Here is a 21,457-nt window from a genome sequence, read left to right as displayed (position 1 = left end):
CAGGGATGAAGCTGACTTGATGGTGGTGGACAAGCTTTTTGATGTGCTGTAAAGCAGCATTTCTTTGCCACCTGGGCAGATCATCCGCTTAATCAAGTACTTAGTTTCAGAAACCACCAAATGGAGTGGAGAAAAAGGAAAGGATCCCCTATCCCCACCCCCAGCCATCTAGATTAAGAAAAGCCAGCTGACTGGACAGTAGCACAGCCCAGTCACCTCATGGACAAATTTCCTAGGAAAGAACCTGTCCCATCTATTCTACTTATCACTCTCCTTTGAGGTTCCAGCCACAGGTGAGTTTCTGGAAAATGTCATCAGTATCAGAAAATGTTAGCGCCAAAGAAAACCTAAAGAATAGGTACCTTTTCCTTTGTTTTAGGATGTGTCCCAATATATTTTTCTGTACTATCCAATTTGTTCCTCACAAAAATCATGTGGAATAAGTACAGAAAGAATAGTGTTCCTGATTTCACAGTGAGGAAGCTGCAGATCAGCTGAAGGTGAAGGGACAGCTCCCCACTAGGACTGAACCAGAGCTAGACTTCTGACCTGCAAGTCATAGCCCAGCAAGCCACACTTGAGCTATCCCTGACAGCCCCAATTAGGCCAACAGCACATCCCACCCACTTCAATGCTCCCATGGCACGTATCCCAGTGTTAGGAGCATGTTATTTATGTGATTATTTGTTTAGTGTGTCACCCTAGAACATAGGGATTCTAACATCAGATACTCAATCTTAAACAAAATCCTTATGACTCTAATGTCAGAAATCCTATCTTTAGGAACAACAGGGAAGCAAATGGTCAGGATCTGGTGACCTTTAGTTACAAGGAAGTAGGTCAAAGTGTGGGTTGAGACCACTTTCAGTGTCTACCCTCCATGGATGGGGGAGAAGTGAACAGGCCAACATGCTGCATGTTTCTTCTAAACACAGTTCCTCTTGTGTCTGTTTTCAGATCTTAGCCTGCTGCTGGAAATGGCCCTCTCAGTGGACTCATCGTGGCATCGGTGGCAGTGGAGAGTCAGAGATGGCTTCCCCCATTGTCCATCAGAAACCACACCGCTGCTCTCTCCAGAGAAAGGGAGACAGAGCTACAACTTGACACAGCAGCGGATCGTGTTCCCCAACAACAGCATATTCCATCAAGATTGGGAAGAGGTCTCCAGGAGATACCCTGGCAACAGAACCTGCACAACCAAATACACCCTCTTCACCTTCCTTCCCCGGAATCTCTTTGAGCAATTTCATAGGTACAGATCCACTTGTCTGAACAATACTCTTTTTAGAGAAAGAGTCTCATTCTGTTCCCCAGGCTGGAGTGCAGTCGTGCAATCTCAGCTCACTGCAACCTCCACCTCCTGGGTTCAAGTGAATCTCCCACCTCAGCCTCCCAAATAGGTGGGACCACAGGCATGCATCACCATGCCCGGCAAATTTTTGTACTTTTATGTAGATATGGGGTTTTGCCACATTGCCCAAGCTGGTCTCTAACTCCTGGGCTCCAGTGATCCTCCTGCCTCAACCTCCCAAAGTGCTGGGATTACGGGAGTGAGCCACCACACCTGGCCAACAATACATATTTTAAACAAGTATTTACCACTTAGATAAACTCAGAGATGCTACCCTCTGGGGGCCACCTTTCCTTTAATATCCAAATGCATTTGTCTTAAGAAGTTTTTGTCATTCATTCTTTCATTCAACAAATATTTGTCAGGTTCTACTCTGTCTCAAGCCATAAGCTGGGAGCTAGAGATACATAAAAAAAAATAGAGAGGCAGAGAGATACTGTCCTTATTGAATATATTGTCTAGTAAAAGAGACAGACATTAGTTTTTTAATTATATAAATTGATATAAAGTTGTAACTACAATAGATACTTCTAAGGAGAAGTATATGGTGCTATTATAGTGAATAATAAGGAAATCTTGACCTAGTTAAGGAAGTCAGGGAATTGAAGTACAACATGAAAGAGAGATTGCATTACCTGAGTGAAAAGGGATGGACAGAAGTCAGCAGAATATTCCTGCTGACAGACCTGCACATGCAAAGGCACTGTGGCAAGAGAGAGCAAGATGCACGTGGAAAACTTGAAAACATCAGCAACTCTTTTGAGATAATGTATGAGATCATTTTAAGTTAAAAGTTAAAATATGTGCTTATATATCATCCTCAATATTGTAATTATTATTATAAGTGACCATTTACTGAGCAACTGCTGTGCTCCAGAGCCCTCTACTGTGTATCATGCAAATATTATAAATCATGTAATATTTATGGGACCCCTTTAAAGTCCATAATACTATCCCCATTTTGTGCAAGAGGAAATAAGCTCAAAAAAATCACACAACTAGTAAATAACAGGAACAGAATTTAAATCTAGATGGTTTTCCATTCCTGAGAATAATCATCTCCAGTCTCATCCATAAGAATGACAAAACGAACTTTGGGGACTTAGGGGGAAAGGGTGAGAAGGGGAGAGGAATAAAAGACTACAAATTGGGTGCAGAGTATACTGCTCGGGTGATGGGTGCACCAAAATCTCACAAATTACCACTAAAGAACTTACTCATGTAACCAAACACCACCTGTTCCCCAATAATCTATGGAAATAATAAATAAATCTAGATGGGTTTGGCTTCAAAGCCATTACCACAATGTTTGAGGTGACACTGAAAGAGAATGTTTAGTTGATCAAGGCCAAACAGTAGGGAAGAAATGGGGGAGAAAGTACATTTTTCTTCTCCATAGTGTTTATTCACACTTCGCTTGCCCCTCCAGATGGGCTAACCTCTATTTCCTGTTCCTGGTGATTTTGAACTGGATGCCCTCCATGGAAGTTTTCCACAGAGAAATCACCATGTTACCATTGGCCATTGTCTTGTTCGTTATCATGATCAAGGATGGCATGGAGGACTTCAAGAGACACCGCTTTGATAAAGCAATAAACTGCTCCAACATTCGAATTTATGAAAGGTAAGAGAAACCATCCCTGTGTTCTCTCTTGCAAATGGGTTGTGCAAACTCATCAGCATAGCCTCAAGATGAGTCTCTTTTCTTCCATTTTATTTTCCTAAATTATTTAATTCACTGATTCTCAAGTGGGGGTGATTTTGACCCCTAGTGGGCATTTAGTAATGTCTGAAGACATTTTTGGTTGTCATACTGGGAGTAGGGGGTACTACCGACATCTGGTGGGTAAAATCCGGGGGTGCTGCTAAATATCCTATGAGACACAGGACAGCACCAGGGAACAATTATTATCCAGTCAAAGTGTCAAAAGTGCTGAGGCTGAGAAAACTTGTTTAACTTGTATAAGCACTCATATTATTGAGCACACAGAAGCAGTATTATTAAAGGTGAGTTGAAAGCTTAAGAATTAAACTCTAGGATGGCTGGATTATCTTGGGAGACTAAGTTCAGGAGAAACTCTTTGGAGGATGTCAGGCAGTGTCTCCCAAACCAAGAAAATGTCTGCCATTTTAAAGCCTCAGTTGCTTGGGTTGAAAATTCTTGCTTTTAGAACCAGGTAGGTTTTAGGACCCAGAGCTGGTACACCTGTTCTTGGCTGCCCAGGGTGGAAAAGGAAGACACCTGTGGGTGACGTCTACATTCCAACAGGTGGAGTCTCAAACAAGTAGAAGGAAGTGGCCTGGTGGATACACACCTGTTCTCTGCAGGCTCGTTCCTTGTCATGTTTCTCCCCTGGGATTTGCAGCCTGGCTTTTCATTTTGAGTATCCTTCTGAAAGAAGAGAGAAAAATTTTCAGCAAAGAAGGCAAGTAAAAGATGAAAATTAAATTATGAGAATTAAAAAGACAACATTGAGCAGAGATAAAAAGGAAGGGAGGAAAAGGTGGAAAAGAAAAGAAGACAAGAAGCGAGTAGTGGTCTCTAACCTGCCCTTTGAAGGATGGTCTCACAAAGAGAACCCCAACAGACATCATCGTGGGAATCAAATCAAGACCAGCAAGTACACCGTGTTGTCCTTCGTCCCCAAAAACATTTTTGAGCAGCTACACCGTTTTGCCAATCTCTATTTTGTGGGCATTGCGATTCTGAATTTTATCCCTGTGGTCAATGCTTTCCAGCCTGAGGTGAGCATGATACCAATCTGTGTTATCCTAGCAGTCACCGCCATCAAGGACGCTTGGGAAGACCTCCGGAGGTACAAATCGGATAAAGTCATCAATAACCGAGAGTGCCTCATCTACAGCAGGTAAAGCAAAAAACTCTGGGGAAGTCTTGGGCCCAGCTTGATCTTTCTGTGGCTGCTATCACTGCAGTTACTGCTTGTAGAAGGGATGGAGTAGAGAGATACCATTATTTTCTTTCAGGGAAGCTGTTCAGTTCTCTACGGTGAGCATTGTAGTCTACAATCCAGAAAAAAGGAGGATTGAGTCAGTCTTTTAAAATGAGGAGGTCTTTATTATGTAGCATTTTCTTCGCTGTTTCAAATGTGTCTAACATTTAAGAGTTTTGCGTATATTCTCATCTCTTCTTAACCCAGTGTGGCCATGAGCACATTTAAGGCTGGTTGAGGACACTGGGAGGGAAGAGGCATCACTGTAGTTGGGGGAGCAATGGAGTATTGTGTTAGGAGAAGCACAACAGGAGACACACTGCCTGAGTTGAACAGCCTCCAGTACTTACTAACTGCCTGACTTTAGACAAGCAATATAACCTCTGAAATTCATTTTGTAATTCATAAAATTTGAACAATTCCTGAGGTGGTTGTAAGAGTTGCAGGAGATAATTCTTAGAAAATGCTTAGCACATTATCTGACATACAACAAATGCTCAGTAAATGCAAGCTGAAATTGCATTATTTTTAGAATGTAAAACCCAACATTTCCTTCATCACTAACTCTGCTTTTGGGAGTTCTCTCTGATGTTGTCTTAACCAAAGCAAAGACTGCACACCACCTGTCCTGAAGCTGAGAAACCTTGTTTTAACTTGTGTAAGTGCTCATATTATTAAGCACAGAGATGCAATATTTTTTAGGGTGAGTTGAAATCTGAAGAATTAAACTCTAGGATGACTGGACTATCTGATGTCATTAGACATTTATTTACTATCATTTTATACATGTCATTGTTCTACAAAGGTTCCATTGAGCAAATGACTAAACTAGGTTGTCAGGATAGGACATGCTCTCACTTGGCAAGGAAAGAAGACAGAATTAGAGTGTGTCTCAACTTTGTGACAACCCACGTAGTCCTAAAAGAAGCAAGGGAGTTGAGTCTGGGCTCACAGAGAGACTAGAGGGACAAAGCACCTTCAGAGCTAGCAGTTGGCAGCCTAAGATGATGGAGTCTCTAGCAGGTAAGAGTTTGACTTCTTGCTGAAGAAGGAAAACATCCATGTCTCACAAGCAGCACCCTAGGCCATCTCATTCCTTTTGACTCTCCACCCCAGCTCAGCAGGCATTCTGCACTGGCTCTGGTCCTTGTTAGAACGAAAGAGGCTTGCTTCGAGGTATGTACTCCAGCCATTTAGGCACTGCTTACTTCTAAGGAGGGGTTCTCTTCTCCAGGGGAGTGAAAGGTGGCCAGCTTGGAGCTGGCTGCTGAAAGGATTTATGAGTCAAACTCCACTTGGAAAACTGTAGCCAGGGGAAACCTCCAAGATGAGTATCTAATACAATGACTTTAGATGGTATTTACCAATATAATCAAAGAACCCCTGCAAGAAACTCCATGTTCATCCCTCAGCAGCAAACGAGCTTCTCGTCTCTTTGCTTGGAGGGACACAGTTGCACGTTTAGAAAAATTAATCTGAAGGATAATTTTTTTTCCAGCTAGATCTAATTGTCTTGAATGTTAGGAGCACACTGGACAGCCAGGGTTAAGATTTAGTTGTTCCTCACCTTTGAATATGAGAATTATAAAGAGAGGATGAAATCACTGCTGGGGTGTGATGCGTTCCTTTGAAGAGGGGGTTTTTGAGACAGCATTGTTTTTCTTTTTTTTCTTTTTTTTCTTTTTTTTTTCTTGAGACAGAGTCTTGGTCTGTCACCCAGGCTGGAGTGCAGTGGTGCCATCTCGGTTCACTGCAAGCTCCACCTCCCGGGTTCACGCCATTATCCTGCCTCAGCCTCCCGAGTAGCTGGGACTACAGGTGCCCGCCACCACGCCTGGCTAATTTTTTGTATTTTTAGTAGAGACACGGTTTCACCGTGTTAGCCAGGATGGTCTCCATCTCCTGACCTCGTGATCCGCCCACCTCGGCCTCCCAACGTGCTGGGATTACAGCCGTGAGCCGCCGCGCCCGGCCGACAAAGCATTGTTTTTCTTTTGGCAGCAATCCACCGTCACTTTTTGTTTTCCACCTTACTCTTTTGTTTTCTTCCATGGAATATACACAGTGGTGAGCCAGGAAGCTGGTGCCTCAGGGAGGAATGCCCGTGGGCTGCAGTGAGCCCGGTCCTGTTCTCCTCTCTCTGCCAGAATATCGCAGAATCGTGGCCTGGTTCTTGGGAATAATCTCAGTGTGGATTAGACCACAGACTCACCTTTGCTGGGAGCTGGCTGGACCTAGGCCAGGCTGCTGTTGTTCTGTTTCCAAAAGAGCTTCCAGGGAACATCAGAAAACCGAAATGATAACAATATAGAAAAAAGAAACATTAGTCTGCCAGCTCACTGGCAGGGAGGAGCATGGAGTTTTCATAGCAGTATTTCTCAAAGTGCATTCAGTGGAATAACAGTGACAAAGAAATAGTCTCTGAAAAAATACGTGCATGGCCAAATTATACATGCTGGCCCTCCTCCAATGGACCCATCATAGCCCATGAAGGACTAAGACAAGACACATCAAAGAAACCTGTTCGTCTTTAATTAACTCAGTGTTGCTTTACATTTACTGGGCTTTGGAAATATTTTTTAATATCTAAGTTTGGGAATTTTTACTTTTTCAAGTATACAAAAATAATTGGCTACAGGGACCAGATAGGTAATTAAATGGACTGAATAGTTTCTAAAAAGCAATATTACTCATGAAATGATAAATGGCCAATGACACTTGGCATCAGTGTTAGGAGGCAATAGGGAATGGTGGTGACTATGGCAAAGTGGGGAGGCCATGCATTTATCCTAGGAGGCAGAGCTGGTCACTTAGCTCCTGCTAATTGTTATTATGTAGAAGTACAGGCCTAGTGTTGCCAGATTGAGCTTTGTTAGGGCAGCTAAAAATTAATATTTTTATTTGAAATAACCTGACTTTTAACTGATTTTATATTATTTTGTAACTGATATAATTTTTTCAAACACTTCAGAGAATGTTTTTGAACCTAAAGTTCTATTTTGCTTATGAGCCCAAAAACTTGCAAACTTTGCTTCAAAATATTCCAGAAATCTGGAGTCTCTGCAAAAGAATAATAAGGTTCTTTTTTTGTTGATGCTTTTTTGAGATGGGCAGTGGGGGCAGGGGTCTTGGTACATTGCCCAGGCTGGTCTAGAACTTGGCTTCAGCTGTCCTCGAACTTGGCTTGAGCTGTCCTCTTGCTTCAGACTCCCAAGTAGGTGGGATTGCAGGCATGCCATCACTTCTGGCCCTAGGTTCTTCTTTTAAAGTTCATCCTCAAGGGACAGAGAGAGGGTATGACCTTGAGGTAAGAATGCAGGCCTGGGAGGCAGAGGCCTGTAGTCTAGGCCCAGATCTCAGACTAACTATTAATAGCTTAGGAAAGTCATTTAAACATATAGACCTCAGTTTCCACTTTTGTGAAATTTGGGAGTCAGACTAGATCTTGTCCTGTGAGCTGGACTAAGAAAGAACAGAACCCATAGCCAAATAAATTTTACACATTAATAGAATAAAGGTTCTAGGATGACCCTCAGTAAGTAGCCTATCAGCTTTGTTTAACCCAGCTGTCAGTTGAGATGTTCTTTGCCACAAGTAGGAGAAACTTCCATTTTAACAGGTTTAAACAATGAAGAGACTTCCTTGGCTTAAGTCACTACAAATGTCCTGAGGTAGGAGGGTGATCAGCATGATTCAATCAGCGTCCTAGATCCAGCTCTCACTAATCCTTTTCGTTCAGCCCTCCTCAGCATCATCTTAACTCTCAGGGAGATTTCTCTCATGGCAATGAAATGGCTGCAGCAGCTCCAGCCCTCACATCTACATGTGATCATGTATGAAAAGAGAAAGAAAGACACTTCTGGTAGCCATCTTGGAAGGTCAAGGAAGCTTACTACTCCCTAGACCCTCCTCACATCTCAGTGGCCTCACTTGCTCATCCCTAAACCAATCCCTAGGGGCAAGAGATGGGATTGTACTAACTAGGTTATACCTGAGCCACAGTCCCCACCCACAGAGCCCAGCATGAAGTCAGCTTCCCTGAAAGCCTATGGGCCATTCCGGGAAGATGTAAAAGCCAAAGTTTTTTTTAAAATGAGATAGTTTCCAACAGAATGAGGAACAGATGTTGGAGAAGCCACCTCAATGTCCTCAACACTATCACTTTAAAATATTTTTGAGACTTGACTCTTTGTAAATTGCTTTCCACATATTAGCAGGAATATACACATCTTGGGACATTCTATACTATATGTCCCTAAAGTTTTTCCACCTCTGAAGTGGATTGATTCTATGAAAGACCCCAGCAGAGGAAGCTAGGACATGCTATTAAATAGATAAGTGTTAGTTATCATCTTAACTGATGGATGCTAAAAGACATATCCTTTTGCCATATCAAGGACACATGACAGATGTCAGGAAAAGAATACAAGATCTAAGAGGACAATTTTTTTTTCTGGGAAGCAACATGAGAAATTATATCTCATGCCCTAGCCCTATCCATTTTATTTATTTCACCTCAAATTTACACATTTGAGCAACTGATGCTTTTTTTTTTTTTTCATTTTTGTGCAGTTGAATACTAGAGCCCTTGGAATTTTGCTCATGACCTAAGTCCATGCATCATCCACCCTAGACTTGTTTATACTATGAGGAAATGTCTTTTTGCAAACAGCAAAGGCCTTGTTAACAGAATTACAATCCCGTTAGAGCATTTTCTTTTAATATAGCAACCGTGTTTGTGATCTAAAGGTGACCCATTAATCAGATTTATGGAATGACTTCGAGGAGAGATTAGCTTCAGAATTGTATTAGTTTAGTTTCTCCCAGGGCTCAGTTTAATGAATCTAGAAACCATACCAGCAAGAGATTTGTATTTTTCTATCCAGCTTAGTAAATTTTTATTTGTGTTCGGAAAACATGCAGTACAGAGCAGGGAATGGGAACCGAGGGAACCCAGGGTGGTTCCCTATTGTAATGAAACCTAAGCCCTCCACAGTTTCAGCAGCTGGTCACTCACTTATTCATCTGTTCAGCTAATTTTAATTCAAGACTTAGTGTGTGCATTGCCATGGCAAACCTTATGTGCCCTCAAAGGACTCTCAGTCTAGGGGTCACGAGGAACTTACAAATAGCTACAGTGTCCCACGTGCTTCGGTAGCCTACCTGCAAAGGGACACAGAAGTGCAGAGGATGTGACCCACCCACCTGCGGAAACATCAAGGCCAAGGGAAGCTTTCAGTAAAAGAAGTAAAATTTCAGGAGAGCCCTGAAGGAGGAGCAATCTTTAGCCAGGCAGAGGGAACATATTTCAGCTCACAGCCTGTTCCTGTGTCAATGAAATGTTGTATGTGTGGCTTATGCTGGTATTAGAAAGACCAGGACCAATAAAGGATGGAAACTTAGCAGAAGAATAATACAGATTATATATTTTTTTAATCTGACTTTTTACTGAGACTTGGAGCATCTGTCTTCTGTAAGTCAGGCGGCTGCTAAAATAAACAGCTTTCTGACAGCATAGCACCGAGGGCCTAGCCTGGCCTGCAACCTGTTTTCTTTTGTCTGTGAGTTGCCTTTTGCACCTGTGTCCTCAGGAAAACCTACAAGGGAGGAAGCCAGAGGTCCTGATCCTGGTTATGTCACTAATTAACTACATGACCTAAATGAAGCCACTTAAGCAGTTGGGGCCCCATGTGTCTCATCTTTAAATAGTGATCATAATATCTCTCTGGCATATTTTGCGAAAAGGTGTTCAGATGACATACAAGAGGGCTTGAAAGTAATGAAGCTATAGAAATAAACTTCAGAATGCAATGCCACAGGGTGAGTAAAGCAAAGACCTTACTGGATGCTTGGCATGGAGGGCTTTGGCATGGGACCTGGGCTTTTCTCAAAGTTGCCATTTACCAAATGTGTGGCCTATGCAGGTACTCGATCACTTGAGCCTCCATTTCAACCTATATAAAATGGGGCTGATACTAGCCCGTAACTCCCGGGGTCATGTGGATCCAATGAGATTATCTTTATAAATTGTTTAGCTCAGTGCCTTTACCATAAGTAGTACTAAGTAATTTTGTTTGTTTGTTTGTTTGTTTGTTTGTTTGTTTTGAGCCCACACTGGTGTGCAGTGGCACAGTCTTGACTCATTGCAACCTCTGCCTCCCGGGCAGGGGATTCTCCTGCCTCAGCCTCCCGAGTAGCTGGGATTACAGGCGTGCACCACCACACCCGGCTAATTTTTGTATTTTTAGTAGAGACACGGTTTCACTATATTGACCAGGCTGATCTCAAACTCCTGACCTCAAGTGGTCCTCCCACTTCAGTCTCCCAAAGTGCTGGTATTATGGCGTGAGCCACCACGCCCGGCCAGTAATTTTTTTTTTTTTATTTCCAATCATCTCAAGCTTAACTTTTTCAATGCCAACCCCAGCCTGGGCCTTCATCTTTTTTGCTGTGTGTCCTACACAGACAAGGGTGGAATTGCTAGTTTTATAGTTTTAGTGGTAAAAGCCAAGGACATTCACTGAGCCACAGATACCAGCGGACAGGGTTATAATGATTTAAAAGCAAAATCCATGCTTTGCGCTCTCATTTTTTCCTGCTAGTCTATGTGGCAGGATTTTAAAATCTGAATTCAGCAAAACTCTCTAGAGGTTAGCCCTCTTTCTTTTATTTCTGTCCACAGCACACTTGAACATACCCACACCAAGATTTAGATTCAGAAAAGGGATGTAGGTGGCCTCATCTGGCTGATAGCCTCAGCCACTTGGTCCAACTCAACTTCTTAACATAGACTCCACATTAGAATATCATATTTGTACAGCTGTTAATAAGGCTGCAATTTGGTACTAATATTTCCTCTGAGTAACAACCCTCAAGGAAACCCCCAAAAGAAGATGAACTGATTGACCAGGCAGAATTTAAGCTTTGCCAGGACTATCTGAACATCAAAATACAGTCATAAGCCTATCTTCGCCCTAAAACTATATTCTGGGGTTGCTGCCTGCAGGTATCAAATGAGTTACTGCATGTGAAATGCTTAGCTTTGTGCCTGTGGCACTCATAAAATGTTAGCTTAAATATTGCTAAGGAGAGTTCATTAGCCTTGATAGGCAGAAGTCATCATGAGCTTAACCCAAGGGGAGTAAGAAAGAATGACCACAGACTGGAGTTTGGAACTGCATGAAAGAAGACAAAAAAAAAATCTTTAACCATAGAACTTGACTCCAAGCTCTAATAATATAACAAAATGGGCCTCGGGGAGGACTCTGAAAAATGCAGACAACAGAAAAACATCCATTATCATTTGAAGCCTGGCTATGAAAAGTGCAGTAGGCTGGACTTACAGACCAGCAGACCATTGCATCCAGCCTTCAGGCCTTTGCTCTACACTTGGCACCAACAAACCGGCTCCTTTCTGAAGCATCCATTTTGCAGGTGCCCATGCTACTCCCACTGCTTCACCCTGTGCTCACAGAAGGCCATAAACCATTTGGGCCAATTCAGCTTGTCATTTCAGGAGAGAATGCTTTAGGTCCTCCCCAAAACTCACTGGGTGGGAGAGTCATAAAACAAGAATTCAGGTGTCCCTGATGCTCGGCACTCTTGTCATCAGGCATGATTTGTATGTCCACGGGTGAGGATTTATGGCCTCTGTTTTGCCATTAAGGAGATCGGAATTCCAAAAGGTGAGGCTCCTGTTCTCAACCCAACCTCTGCTAGGTTTATGTCACCTTCTTCTGAGGCTCAATCAGCTTCGTGCCTCACTCCAAAACAGAGCCACGAGACCACGCTGAGTCATGTCGCTCCCACCACCATCACTCATCTGTCCTTGTAGACACACCTGTGTGACCTTATGCAAGTTAGATAACTTTCTGAGCCTGTTTCATCATCTGTGAAATAGGAATAATGATAACAATAAAAGCTATTTCATTATTAGGCAGCTAACCTGTAATGGAGGTTAAACGCTGGGTTCATTATAGGTAGTCAATACATGAAAGCTAATAATTTAAAATATCATTGTTAGAAGTCTCCACTAGGGTATCTATAACAAAGATGTTAAAATGGCCAAAGGTTAGGAAAAACTGCCTTTCTACTACCTGTATTCAAGAAAAATATACAAGGAATCAATTGATATTTACTAAACACTCCCCATGTGCTAAAAACTATACCCAACCCTATGTGCATATAGAAATATAAGACCCAGGATCATCACAGCTCTTAGCAAGCTTCTTATGTACTTTAAAATAGAAGATGCACATGACAATTAGGAAATAGGATGGTAATATACAGGGAAGTGTGGCAACAAGATGTGCACCGTCATGTCCAGTGCCCAGGAGTGAAAAGAGAAAGGCAGCATTTGGATCTGCAGAGGTTAAAGGATGAGCATTTGGGAGGCAATTCACGTCCTTGAATACCCTCAGGCTGAAGAATCATAACCCATGGCTATGATCTTGCTGGATGGCACCTGTGACTTCCGTGTCCTCTGAAGCACTGTGTTTCCATGGCCATCACTGCTTGGTGACATTCTATGTGCAGTTCTGCTTTCTTTACTGCCACCACATGGTCAAAAAGGTCAGGAGTGGGTTATCCCCAGACCTGGGGCTTCAAACATCCTCCCAGTATAAAGAACTTTATACTGTATTAGTGTAACCCAAACGTTCCAGTCCTCACTAGCTTCTGGGTATGAATGAGGTCCCATTAATAAAAACGTCCCAGTGACCATGCCATTCAGCTCCAATCTGCTGACTTAGAACCTCAGTCCTCCCACCCTAATCCTCAGCTCTCCACAGATATATCTAGGCATCCTCAGACTGGTAAATATCACATGTGTCCTCCACTATTTCCAGCCCAGCCAGGGGTCCTGGTCACCCCGCTACCCCTGCCCCCCTGCTTCTCTGGCCTCAGCTGTTTCTTTCTGGTGCTTCCCTGAGCCCTGCAAATCTAATCCACCTCCCCAACCCCATTGTGATCTGTAGGTCACACAGGTTGTAAGCAGGGAAGCCGGGATTCAAAGCCTCTCTCAATCCCTATGCTGCAGTCACTCTGTCGGGCATTCCTCTCTCACCCTGGGTTAGTGACATGGCACTGAGGATTCTGGGCCTGGCATTTGAGCTTCCTGAAGGACAGCCAGGTCAGCTCATCCTCCTATGTGGAATGGGAAGTTCCACAAGATAACTAATCCTTCTGAAAAATCCCCTCTACTCTAGTTGCCTGAAACTCTTTTAATAAAATCCAGATACTTGGGAAATGGAGCCTTAAGCATCCTCTCCTCCCTCTATTTCCCCTTTCACCTGCTCCCCCATGGCATCCAGTTGGCTACAAACCTCTCTTGCTGTTTATTTACCTCTTAATAATCCCTATCTCCTCTCAGAAAGCCATTTAGCACTGCACCACTTAATTTCCTCGGGGCAGAATCTGCCAGATGGAGCCTTCGTCCTGAGCCATGTTGATTTGTCTTATTTTTAAATAGCAGTGAACATGGGATAAAACTAAAATAGCAGTCAGTTCCCAGGTGTGGACCCCCTAGCAGGGGGACAATCCAGGGTGTGTGGATGTGTCCACCTGGGGCAGCTGTTCAAAACAGGCTGGATTAATGAGAGAATGACTTCTGCAGGCAGCTCCTGGCCAGCTGCTGGTCTCCCCTGGGCTTCACTCAATGCAAGAGCATGCTGCTTTTCTGCATCAGCAGGATTCGGCCAGTCATCACCTCCCCTGACTGAACCCCCTTGAGCTGTGTGCATCCCTGACTTTTCCACAGACATGGTCCTGACAGTGGAGGAGACAAAGTAGACGCTAGAGAATCAGCATAAAGTGGCCCAGGGCAAGAAGGAAATATCCCTGATCTCATTTTTTAATCCCTAAAATTCCTACAGAATATGTCTGTGATTCCATAACATAACTAAGTTTAGTTACTATAAATAAAGTTCTTCAAATTTTGTACCAGCCAAACTACTGAACTATGTTTCCCCTAAACTTTTTTTTTTAATGAATGCCCCCAAAGTCATATGGATCTCATAGCTTTATTATTCCTAGATGCCTGCCAGGGTATCCTGGAGGTATGTGTGCTTCTGTTTGAGAAGCACAACCCTGGAACTGGGCTATCTCTGTCTTGGGGAAGGCAAACCCACAACAGTCACTGAGAATGTTTCGTCACCACTGCATGTGATCCTAAGGAAGAGAGGATTATGTCTAAAGAAAAGACAGGCAATTATAACTAGTACAGCAGTGACCTCCTTGGGATCCAGCAAGTAATGTAAAGAAGAGAGAGACTAGTCCGACTTTCCACTTGTGGGTGGCTCCATTGATACTTAGATCATGACAGGACTTGACAGGACAATACTCCAGCCCAGAAAAACACATATGTCCAGTGACAGCTCAGAAAAACACATATGCCATAAGCTCCTCTCCATAGCACTCCATCTTCCAGCACCTTTATAACCCACATTCTAGAATAAGCAATACAGAACTTTATTACAAAGAGGAAGAATGAGATTCAGTGTTCGTGGGTGGAGGTGCATTGGCCTTGCCTTTGATATGCCTCTGTATGCAGATACTGGCCAACTAGTATTTAACAAGACCAGTTTGCTCTGGGAGGGTTGGTGATCAGGATTTGCTCAGAGTGGAAGGTGTTCTCCCTGAATCCAATCTCAAATACTGGGTAGAATGCTCAGATTATAGCAATCAACTGATACCCCACATCCCCAAAGGCATTATCCAGTAGGACACAGAAGCCAAAGGAGGGGGGAAAAAAAGGAAGACAAGACAGAATGAGTGATACATTCTATGTTCCTTGGGACAGTTTTGCTATAATATTTAAGAACATTTTAAAGCACTCTCTCAAAAAGAAAAAAGAAAACCAGTCTGTCCTTCTCTCTATGAGATTCTTTTCTCACAGAGAGTATGGACCATTCCAATGCCTGTAAGTAGCCTTATACTTGGATATTTAACAGGTTTTCCCAGGGCTACTTTGAAGAAGGAAAAATATTATCCCCTGAGTCAGCAGAGAGAGCACGAAGTGTTTGACTGTTACGATGGCACTCTTAGTGAAGGAGTTCCCACCCTAAATATATAAATAAACAACAAAATGTTTAAATAATCAAATGTATTTCCAAAATGGCACAGGGAAACAAATCTGGGGTGACTGCCCCTATTATTCATAGAAAATAAAAGTGAGGGTTGGGGGGAGATGGGGATGGTTAATGGGTACCAGAAAAAAACAAAACAAAACAAAATAGTTAGAAAGAATGATTAAGACCTCGTATGTGATAGCACAACAGGGTGACTATAGTCAATAATAATGCAATTATATATTTTTAAATAACTAAATGAATACAATTGGATTGTTTGTAACACAGAGGATAAATGCTTGAAGGGATGGATATCCTGTTTTCCATGATGTGATTATTACACATTGCATGCCTGTACTAAAGCATCCCATGTACCCCATAAATATATATACCTACTATGTACCCGCAAAAATTTAAAGGAAAAGTAAAGGGATGTGGGTGGAGTGGAAGCACAGAATGAGCTGATTAACTGAAAGGTGCTTGGAAACCTGTTATGTGCTTTCGCACGTAAGGAGGAATTATTACTAAAATGCTACAGACGCATCACCCCCAAAAGCCTCAGAAGGGGGGTCTCAATAGTCATTTGGATGACATTTAACCGTGTCTGCTGCACTGAGCTCCCAGAGCCACAGAGCACTTCCATAGAACCCTGTGGTTCTTTCGAGTTCTAAAGTTGCTCCCCAATTCCAATGTCCCTGTTTATTTTATAGACTTGGCCTTCCAAATGGAAGCACCTTTATTTCAGGTGGCTGGGGAAGTCTTCTGAGAAGATCTTTTATAACCAGGAAGATTGGATCTTAGGAAGACTTGTCTGAGGTTCTCCAGAGGGCCTCCAGGAGGGGAGGAAGACACCAAAACCCTCTTCCTCCTCAGGGACTTTTGTGATGTCAAAGGAGAAAACTGGAATTCTATTCACAACTCTTTCTCTGTGGAAGAGTAGACGTGTCATGCCCAGTGCAGCTCAGATTCCAGCAGAAACAGAAACAAGAACATGCCCAGAGGGGCTCAGCATCAGTGGAGAAGCCCAGCAAAGGAAAGCCTGCCTCTCCAGGTCTGGCTGCCTTCAGAGGCACCCAGCTTCAAGCCAGCTGGGCTCAGTTAGAAAGACCACATGTGGGATATTAGTTTGGTTTCAAATCCCACACTTAAAGCGGGACATTTCCAAATGCAGACAGATGAGCCCACACCTCCGGAACAGATCTTGAAACTGTGTCACATGAGGAATAATTGAGGGCACCTGGAAAGTTAAATTTGGCTTGGCATACCCAAAAGTCTTCATGGGACACCTGATGAATGCCTTAAAATATTTAAAGAATGGTGGAAGATGGAATAGACCGTATTACCTGGAAGAGCAGAACTGTTTAAATATTTGGTTAGGCAGAAGGAAGACTTTCTGAAATGAGAGTTCTTTGAAAATACAATGCAACCAGGAGTGGTGGCTCATGCCTGTAATCCCAGCACTTTGGGAGGCCGAGACAGGAGGATCACTTGAGGTCAGGAGTTTGAGACCAGCCTGGCCAATATGGTAAAACCCCATCTCTACTAAAAATACAAAAATTAGCTGGATGTGGTGGCAGGTGCCTGTGATCCCAGCTACTCAGGAGGCTGAGGCAGGAGGATCACTTGACCCCAGGAGACAGAGGTTGCAGTGAGCCAGGATCGTACCACTGCACTCCAGCCTGGGCAACAGAGCAAGACTCTGTCTCAAAAAAAAAAAAAGGATACATTGCCTTGAGAAGTGGGGAGTTCCTTAGCTGGAGGTGGGAAGGCTGAGGCTGTGGTACCACCTGCAGGGAGGTAGTATATCCAAGCAGTAAAAACTGTGGGTTTTGGTGTCCGGCTGGACCCAGGTTCAGGTTCCAGCTCTGTTTTTGTGAGACTTTGAAAAATTTCTTTTTGACCCCCAATTACCTCACTTGTGAAATGGGTATAATAATATCTACTCCTGTGAGTTATTATGCAAAGTAAATAAAATGTTAATTAACACAAGCACTTGGCAGGTAAGAAATGCTAAATTTGTCATTGTTCCTGTCACTGTTATTATCTCAGCTTGATAAATTAGATAAGAAGACAAAATAATTTCCTCAGATTTCTTCGGCCCTCTAATTCCACAGTTACTGTGAGGTCTCATTTCATCAAAACTCCTGGTAGCATCCTCCTAATTCCTGGACCACCCAGAGTGTTCTATTTCAGTGCGGCTCCAGATCTTCCTAAACAGTGGCAGATATCCTCGCCTTTCCTATCATTGCTCTCCTTATAATCAAAAACAATCTTTCCCATATCCCAGTTCCTTGAAACTCTATTTTCTTTGGTAATAACTGGCTATTCTGGTAAATAGTGGATATTTAGAGTAGAACCATATTAATATGACAATACAGTTACCTTCTCCTTTAAAATTTTTGTCTTGTAAGGAAGCAAGGGCTGAACACAGAACTTGGTCAAGAACTGGCAGTCAAGAAAAATTCTAAATGTTCATAAGAACAGATTTTGTTTTGTTTTGGTTTGGGTTTTTTTTTTTTTTTTTGCAACAGAGTCTTGCTCTGTCACCCAGGTTGGAGTACAGTGGTGCAATCTCGGCTCACTGCAACCTCCGCCTCCCAGGTTCAAGCGATTCTCCTGCCTCAGCCTCCCGAGCAGCTGGGACTACAGGCACACGCCACCACACCCAGCTAATTTTTGTATTTTTATTAGAGACAGGGTTTCACCATATTGGCCAGGCTGGTCTCGAACTCCTGACCTCATGATCCACCCACCTCGGCCTCCCAAAGTGCTGGGATTACAGGTGTGAGCCACCGCACCCGGCCAAAGACGGATCTTTACTAATGAGATTCTGTAGATTATGCCTGGCTATTCTAGAGAGATTATGAGGTGGTCATTCAGGGGTAAGGTAGAATACAAGGCAATCTCATGACAGGCTGACCAATCCCATGACAGGCTGGTGGATAGTTAGGTGCTGGTGGGACCTTCCTCTATTCTCTCATTAGTCTTCTGAGGAAACTTAAAGCTCACTCAGACCCTGTCTTTCTCTCACCCAAGAAAAGAGCAGACCTATGTGCAGAAGTGCTGGAAGGATGTGCGCGTGGGAGACTTCATCCAAATGAAATGCAACGAGATTGTCCCAGCAGACATACTCCTCCTTTTTTCCTCAGACCCCAGTGGGATATGCCATCTGGAAACTGCCAGCTTGGATGGAGAGACAAACCTCAAGCAAAGACGTGTCGTGAAGGGCTTCTCACAGCAGGTAGGGCTCTTTCTAAGATCTTCAATGGTAAAGTCAGAGAGAGGAAGCAAGCCTACCCTACTGGAAAATGGAACTAAACCTACTGGGTAGAGGGGAAAGTAGTAGATGCCTCCTTTTCCCTAGCACTTTAGATACACTAAATCCTACCAGCAGCCCTCTGAGATGGATATTATCTGCATATCACAGATGAGGAAACTGAGGCTTAGTAAAGTTAAATAACTTGCTGAAGGCCTCCGAGTTTCTAAATGGGGATCCACTCTGTTCAAACTGAGGAAACTATACTCTCTGCTCTGAACTGAGGAGTCTAATGTCTGTTCCATCATCCCTAGGACCAACTCCTCTTCTGTGCTCATCCAATCCCAACTCACTCTGCCCAGCTCAGCCCTAGCAATCTCTCCTGCCACGAATCCTAATACTCCTTCTGCCCCTCCTAAAGTGCAGCGAGGTATCATTAACTATGTTTCCATTTGTGTATTCCTTAACTTCTCAACAGTGCTTAAGCCTCCTTGAGGGCAGAGAGAGATCATTGATACTTTTTTTTTTTTTTTTAAAGAGACTGGGTCTCCACCGGGTGCGATGGCTCAAGCTTGTAATCCCGGCACTTTGGTAGGCCGAGAGGCAGGTGGATAACTTGAGGCCAGGAGTTCAAGACCATCCTGGCCAACATGGTGAAACCCTGTCTCTACTAAAAATTAAACAGATAACCAGGCGTGATGGCAGGCACCTGTAGTCCCAGCTACTCGGGAGACTGAGGCAGTAGAATCACTTGAACCCAGGAGGCAGACGTTGCAGTGAGCCAAGATCACAGCGTGGACAATAAAGTGAGACTCCGTCTCAAAAAAAAAAAAAAAAAAGAGAGAGAGAGACTGGCTCTCAGTCTGTCACCCAGACTGGAGTGCAGTCGCATTGACACTTGTTTAATCCCCACCCTTTCATAAATGGTACCTCAGACATCATGGAGAAATCATTATTGTTTGGTGGGTAAAAGCTCAGGCTCTGGGGTCTGACTGAGATGGGTTCAAAGCCCAGGTCCCACCACTCATCAGCCATCTCACCTTGGGCAAGTTACTATCCTCTCACACCTTGGTTCCCTCATCTGGAAAATGGGGACAAAAATATTCCCCTTTCCACAGGGTAGTTTTGAAGACTAAATGGTAGGTGCATGACTTACTTAGCATGAAGACAGGCCCATAGTAAAAGACCAGGGAACAGTTGGTATTAATATCAATGCTTTCATAGGCAATATGTGTTGACTGACTGAAGCTGGGTATGATATCCCAATTTGCAATTAAAATTCTCCTTGTGGGAGTTGATTTCCAATATGGTCCCTTTCTTTAACCAAGGGAAAAGAGTACAATTTTATCACTTTTCTTGATTCTGCCAGCCTTTGGCTGGGGAGAAATGGAATGAGTCAGAGGATTTGGGAGAAGGAAAGCAAATGATTTATTCCTCAGAGATTCTCATGAGCTAGAATGCAGTTTTCCAGACTCAAACTTCTCAAAATAAGTTTTTAGGTTCTAGGAGCAAGGGTCATTGTACCTTGCCTTGCCTCTCTCTAAGCACCTGATAAACAGCTCTCATAAAACCCTTTTTGTGTGATTGATTTGGTCCTCAGAAGCCTGTTCTGTCATGCATATCATGGGAATAATAATAGCTATCCCATGGTTTTGCTGTGAAATTCAAATGGTATAAGGAAAGTAAAGAACAGAATAAAGAGTTTGCTACCCAAGAGACTCACAATAAATGGGAACCATTGCTGCTACTGAGGCTGCAGTTGCCACCACTGGAAATGGAAACCACCACCACCCACTGTAGATCAGCATGTCCACTGGTCTCCAGGCTCTGAGTCAATCACTGAGCAAGGGGCCTGTCTCTGAGTTTTCTCACCCTTTGCTTATTACAGCCACATTTGCTAAATCACCCTAGTGTTTGCAAAAAGGCAGGGTGAGATCTGGTCTAAGTTCACAGAGTCATTCTAGACAAGCAATAACAGTCTGTTTCTGGGCTCAGAACTCTGTAGCCTGCCCTTCGACCAGAGGCTTTTGAATCTTTTCAACAGTAACAATAAGAAATGTATAAAATATTACACATAGACACACACACTCACACACGCTGACACACATGCACGTGTGTATATGCACGTGAATGAGTATGTAAGAATGACACCTTAGCCTCACCACATGCAAGGCACTCTGAGACTTTCTATGCTATTCTATCTTTTTTTTTTTTTTTTTTTTTTGGACAGAGTCTCGCTCCGTTACCCAAGCTAGAGTATGGTGGCACAATCTCTGCTTAGTGCAATCTATGCCTACCGGACTCAAGCGATTCTCCTACCTCAGTCTCCCAAGTAGCTGGAATTACAGGCGTGCACCACCACACCCAGCTAATTTTTTGTATTTTTAGTAGAGACAGGGTTTTCGCCGTGTTGGCCAGGCTGGTCTCGAACTCCTGACCTGAAGTGATCCACCTGCCTTGGCCTTCCAAAGTGTGGGGATTACAGGTGTGAGCCCTGGTGCCTGGCCTATTATACCGTTTTTGTTTTTGTTTTTTTTAAGTTCTAGGAGCAGTAAAACTTATAAATCTCCCCTTTAGCCTCCCTACCCCAACATCCTTATCCAATTCTGAACGTTTCTTACTCTCTCTGGCAGTCATTTCAGTGTTGTTTCAGTTCAACCAGTGACTTTTCTTTTTGTCTTTGGCAGCAGTTCCCAAACTATATTTTGCATATTAATTAGTCAGATAGTTTGGGATTTAGCTGGAATGAAGAGTCAGGTAAAAGGGTCATTCACACTCCAGTGCTATAGACCAGCCAATTTAATAAGTCTCTCCAACTCTAACCCTCAGTTCT

At 43.3% G+C, this 21,457-nt stretch overlaps 1 protein-coding gene across 4 annotated transcripts in view; it reads left to right on the top strand.

Moving 5' to 3' along the window:
* The window catches only part of ATP10B (ATPase phospholipid transporting 10B (putative)), a 275,470-nt gene that overhangs the window by 155,333 nt on the left and 98,680 nt on the right, over positions 1 to 21,457 (top strand). For 2 of the 4 annotated variants that reach the window (XM_054556179.2, XM_054556180.2), the window contains 3 exons: positions 958 to 1,252; positions 2,781 to 2,975; positions 18,405 to 18,609. In XM_054556179.2, coding sequence (XP_054412154.2) covers positions 978 to 1,252; positions 2,781 to 2,975; positions 18,405 to 18,609 — 675 coding nt within the window. In that variant the 5' untranslated portion in view covers positions 958 to 977. Of the gene's footprint in view, positions 1 to 957; positions 1,253 to 2,780; positions 2,976 to 3,662; positions 4,219 to 18,404; positions 18,610 to 21,457 lie in introns of those variants that run through there. The other 2 variants (XM_054556181.2, XM_054556182.2) reach the window with 1 other exon arrangement.

Source organism: Pongo abelii, chromosome 4 (genome assembly GCF_028885655.2).
Source record: "Pongo abelii isolate AG06213 chromosome 4, NHGRI_mPonAbe1-v2.0_pri, whole genome shotgun sequence".
Lineage (NCBI taxonomy): Eukaryota > Metazoa > Chordata > Mammalia > Primates > Hominidae > Pongo > Pongo abelii.
Note: the sequence above shows the minus strand (reverse complement) of the source record. Positions and strands in the feature narration are given on the sequence as shown.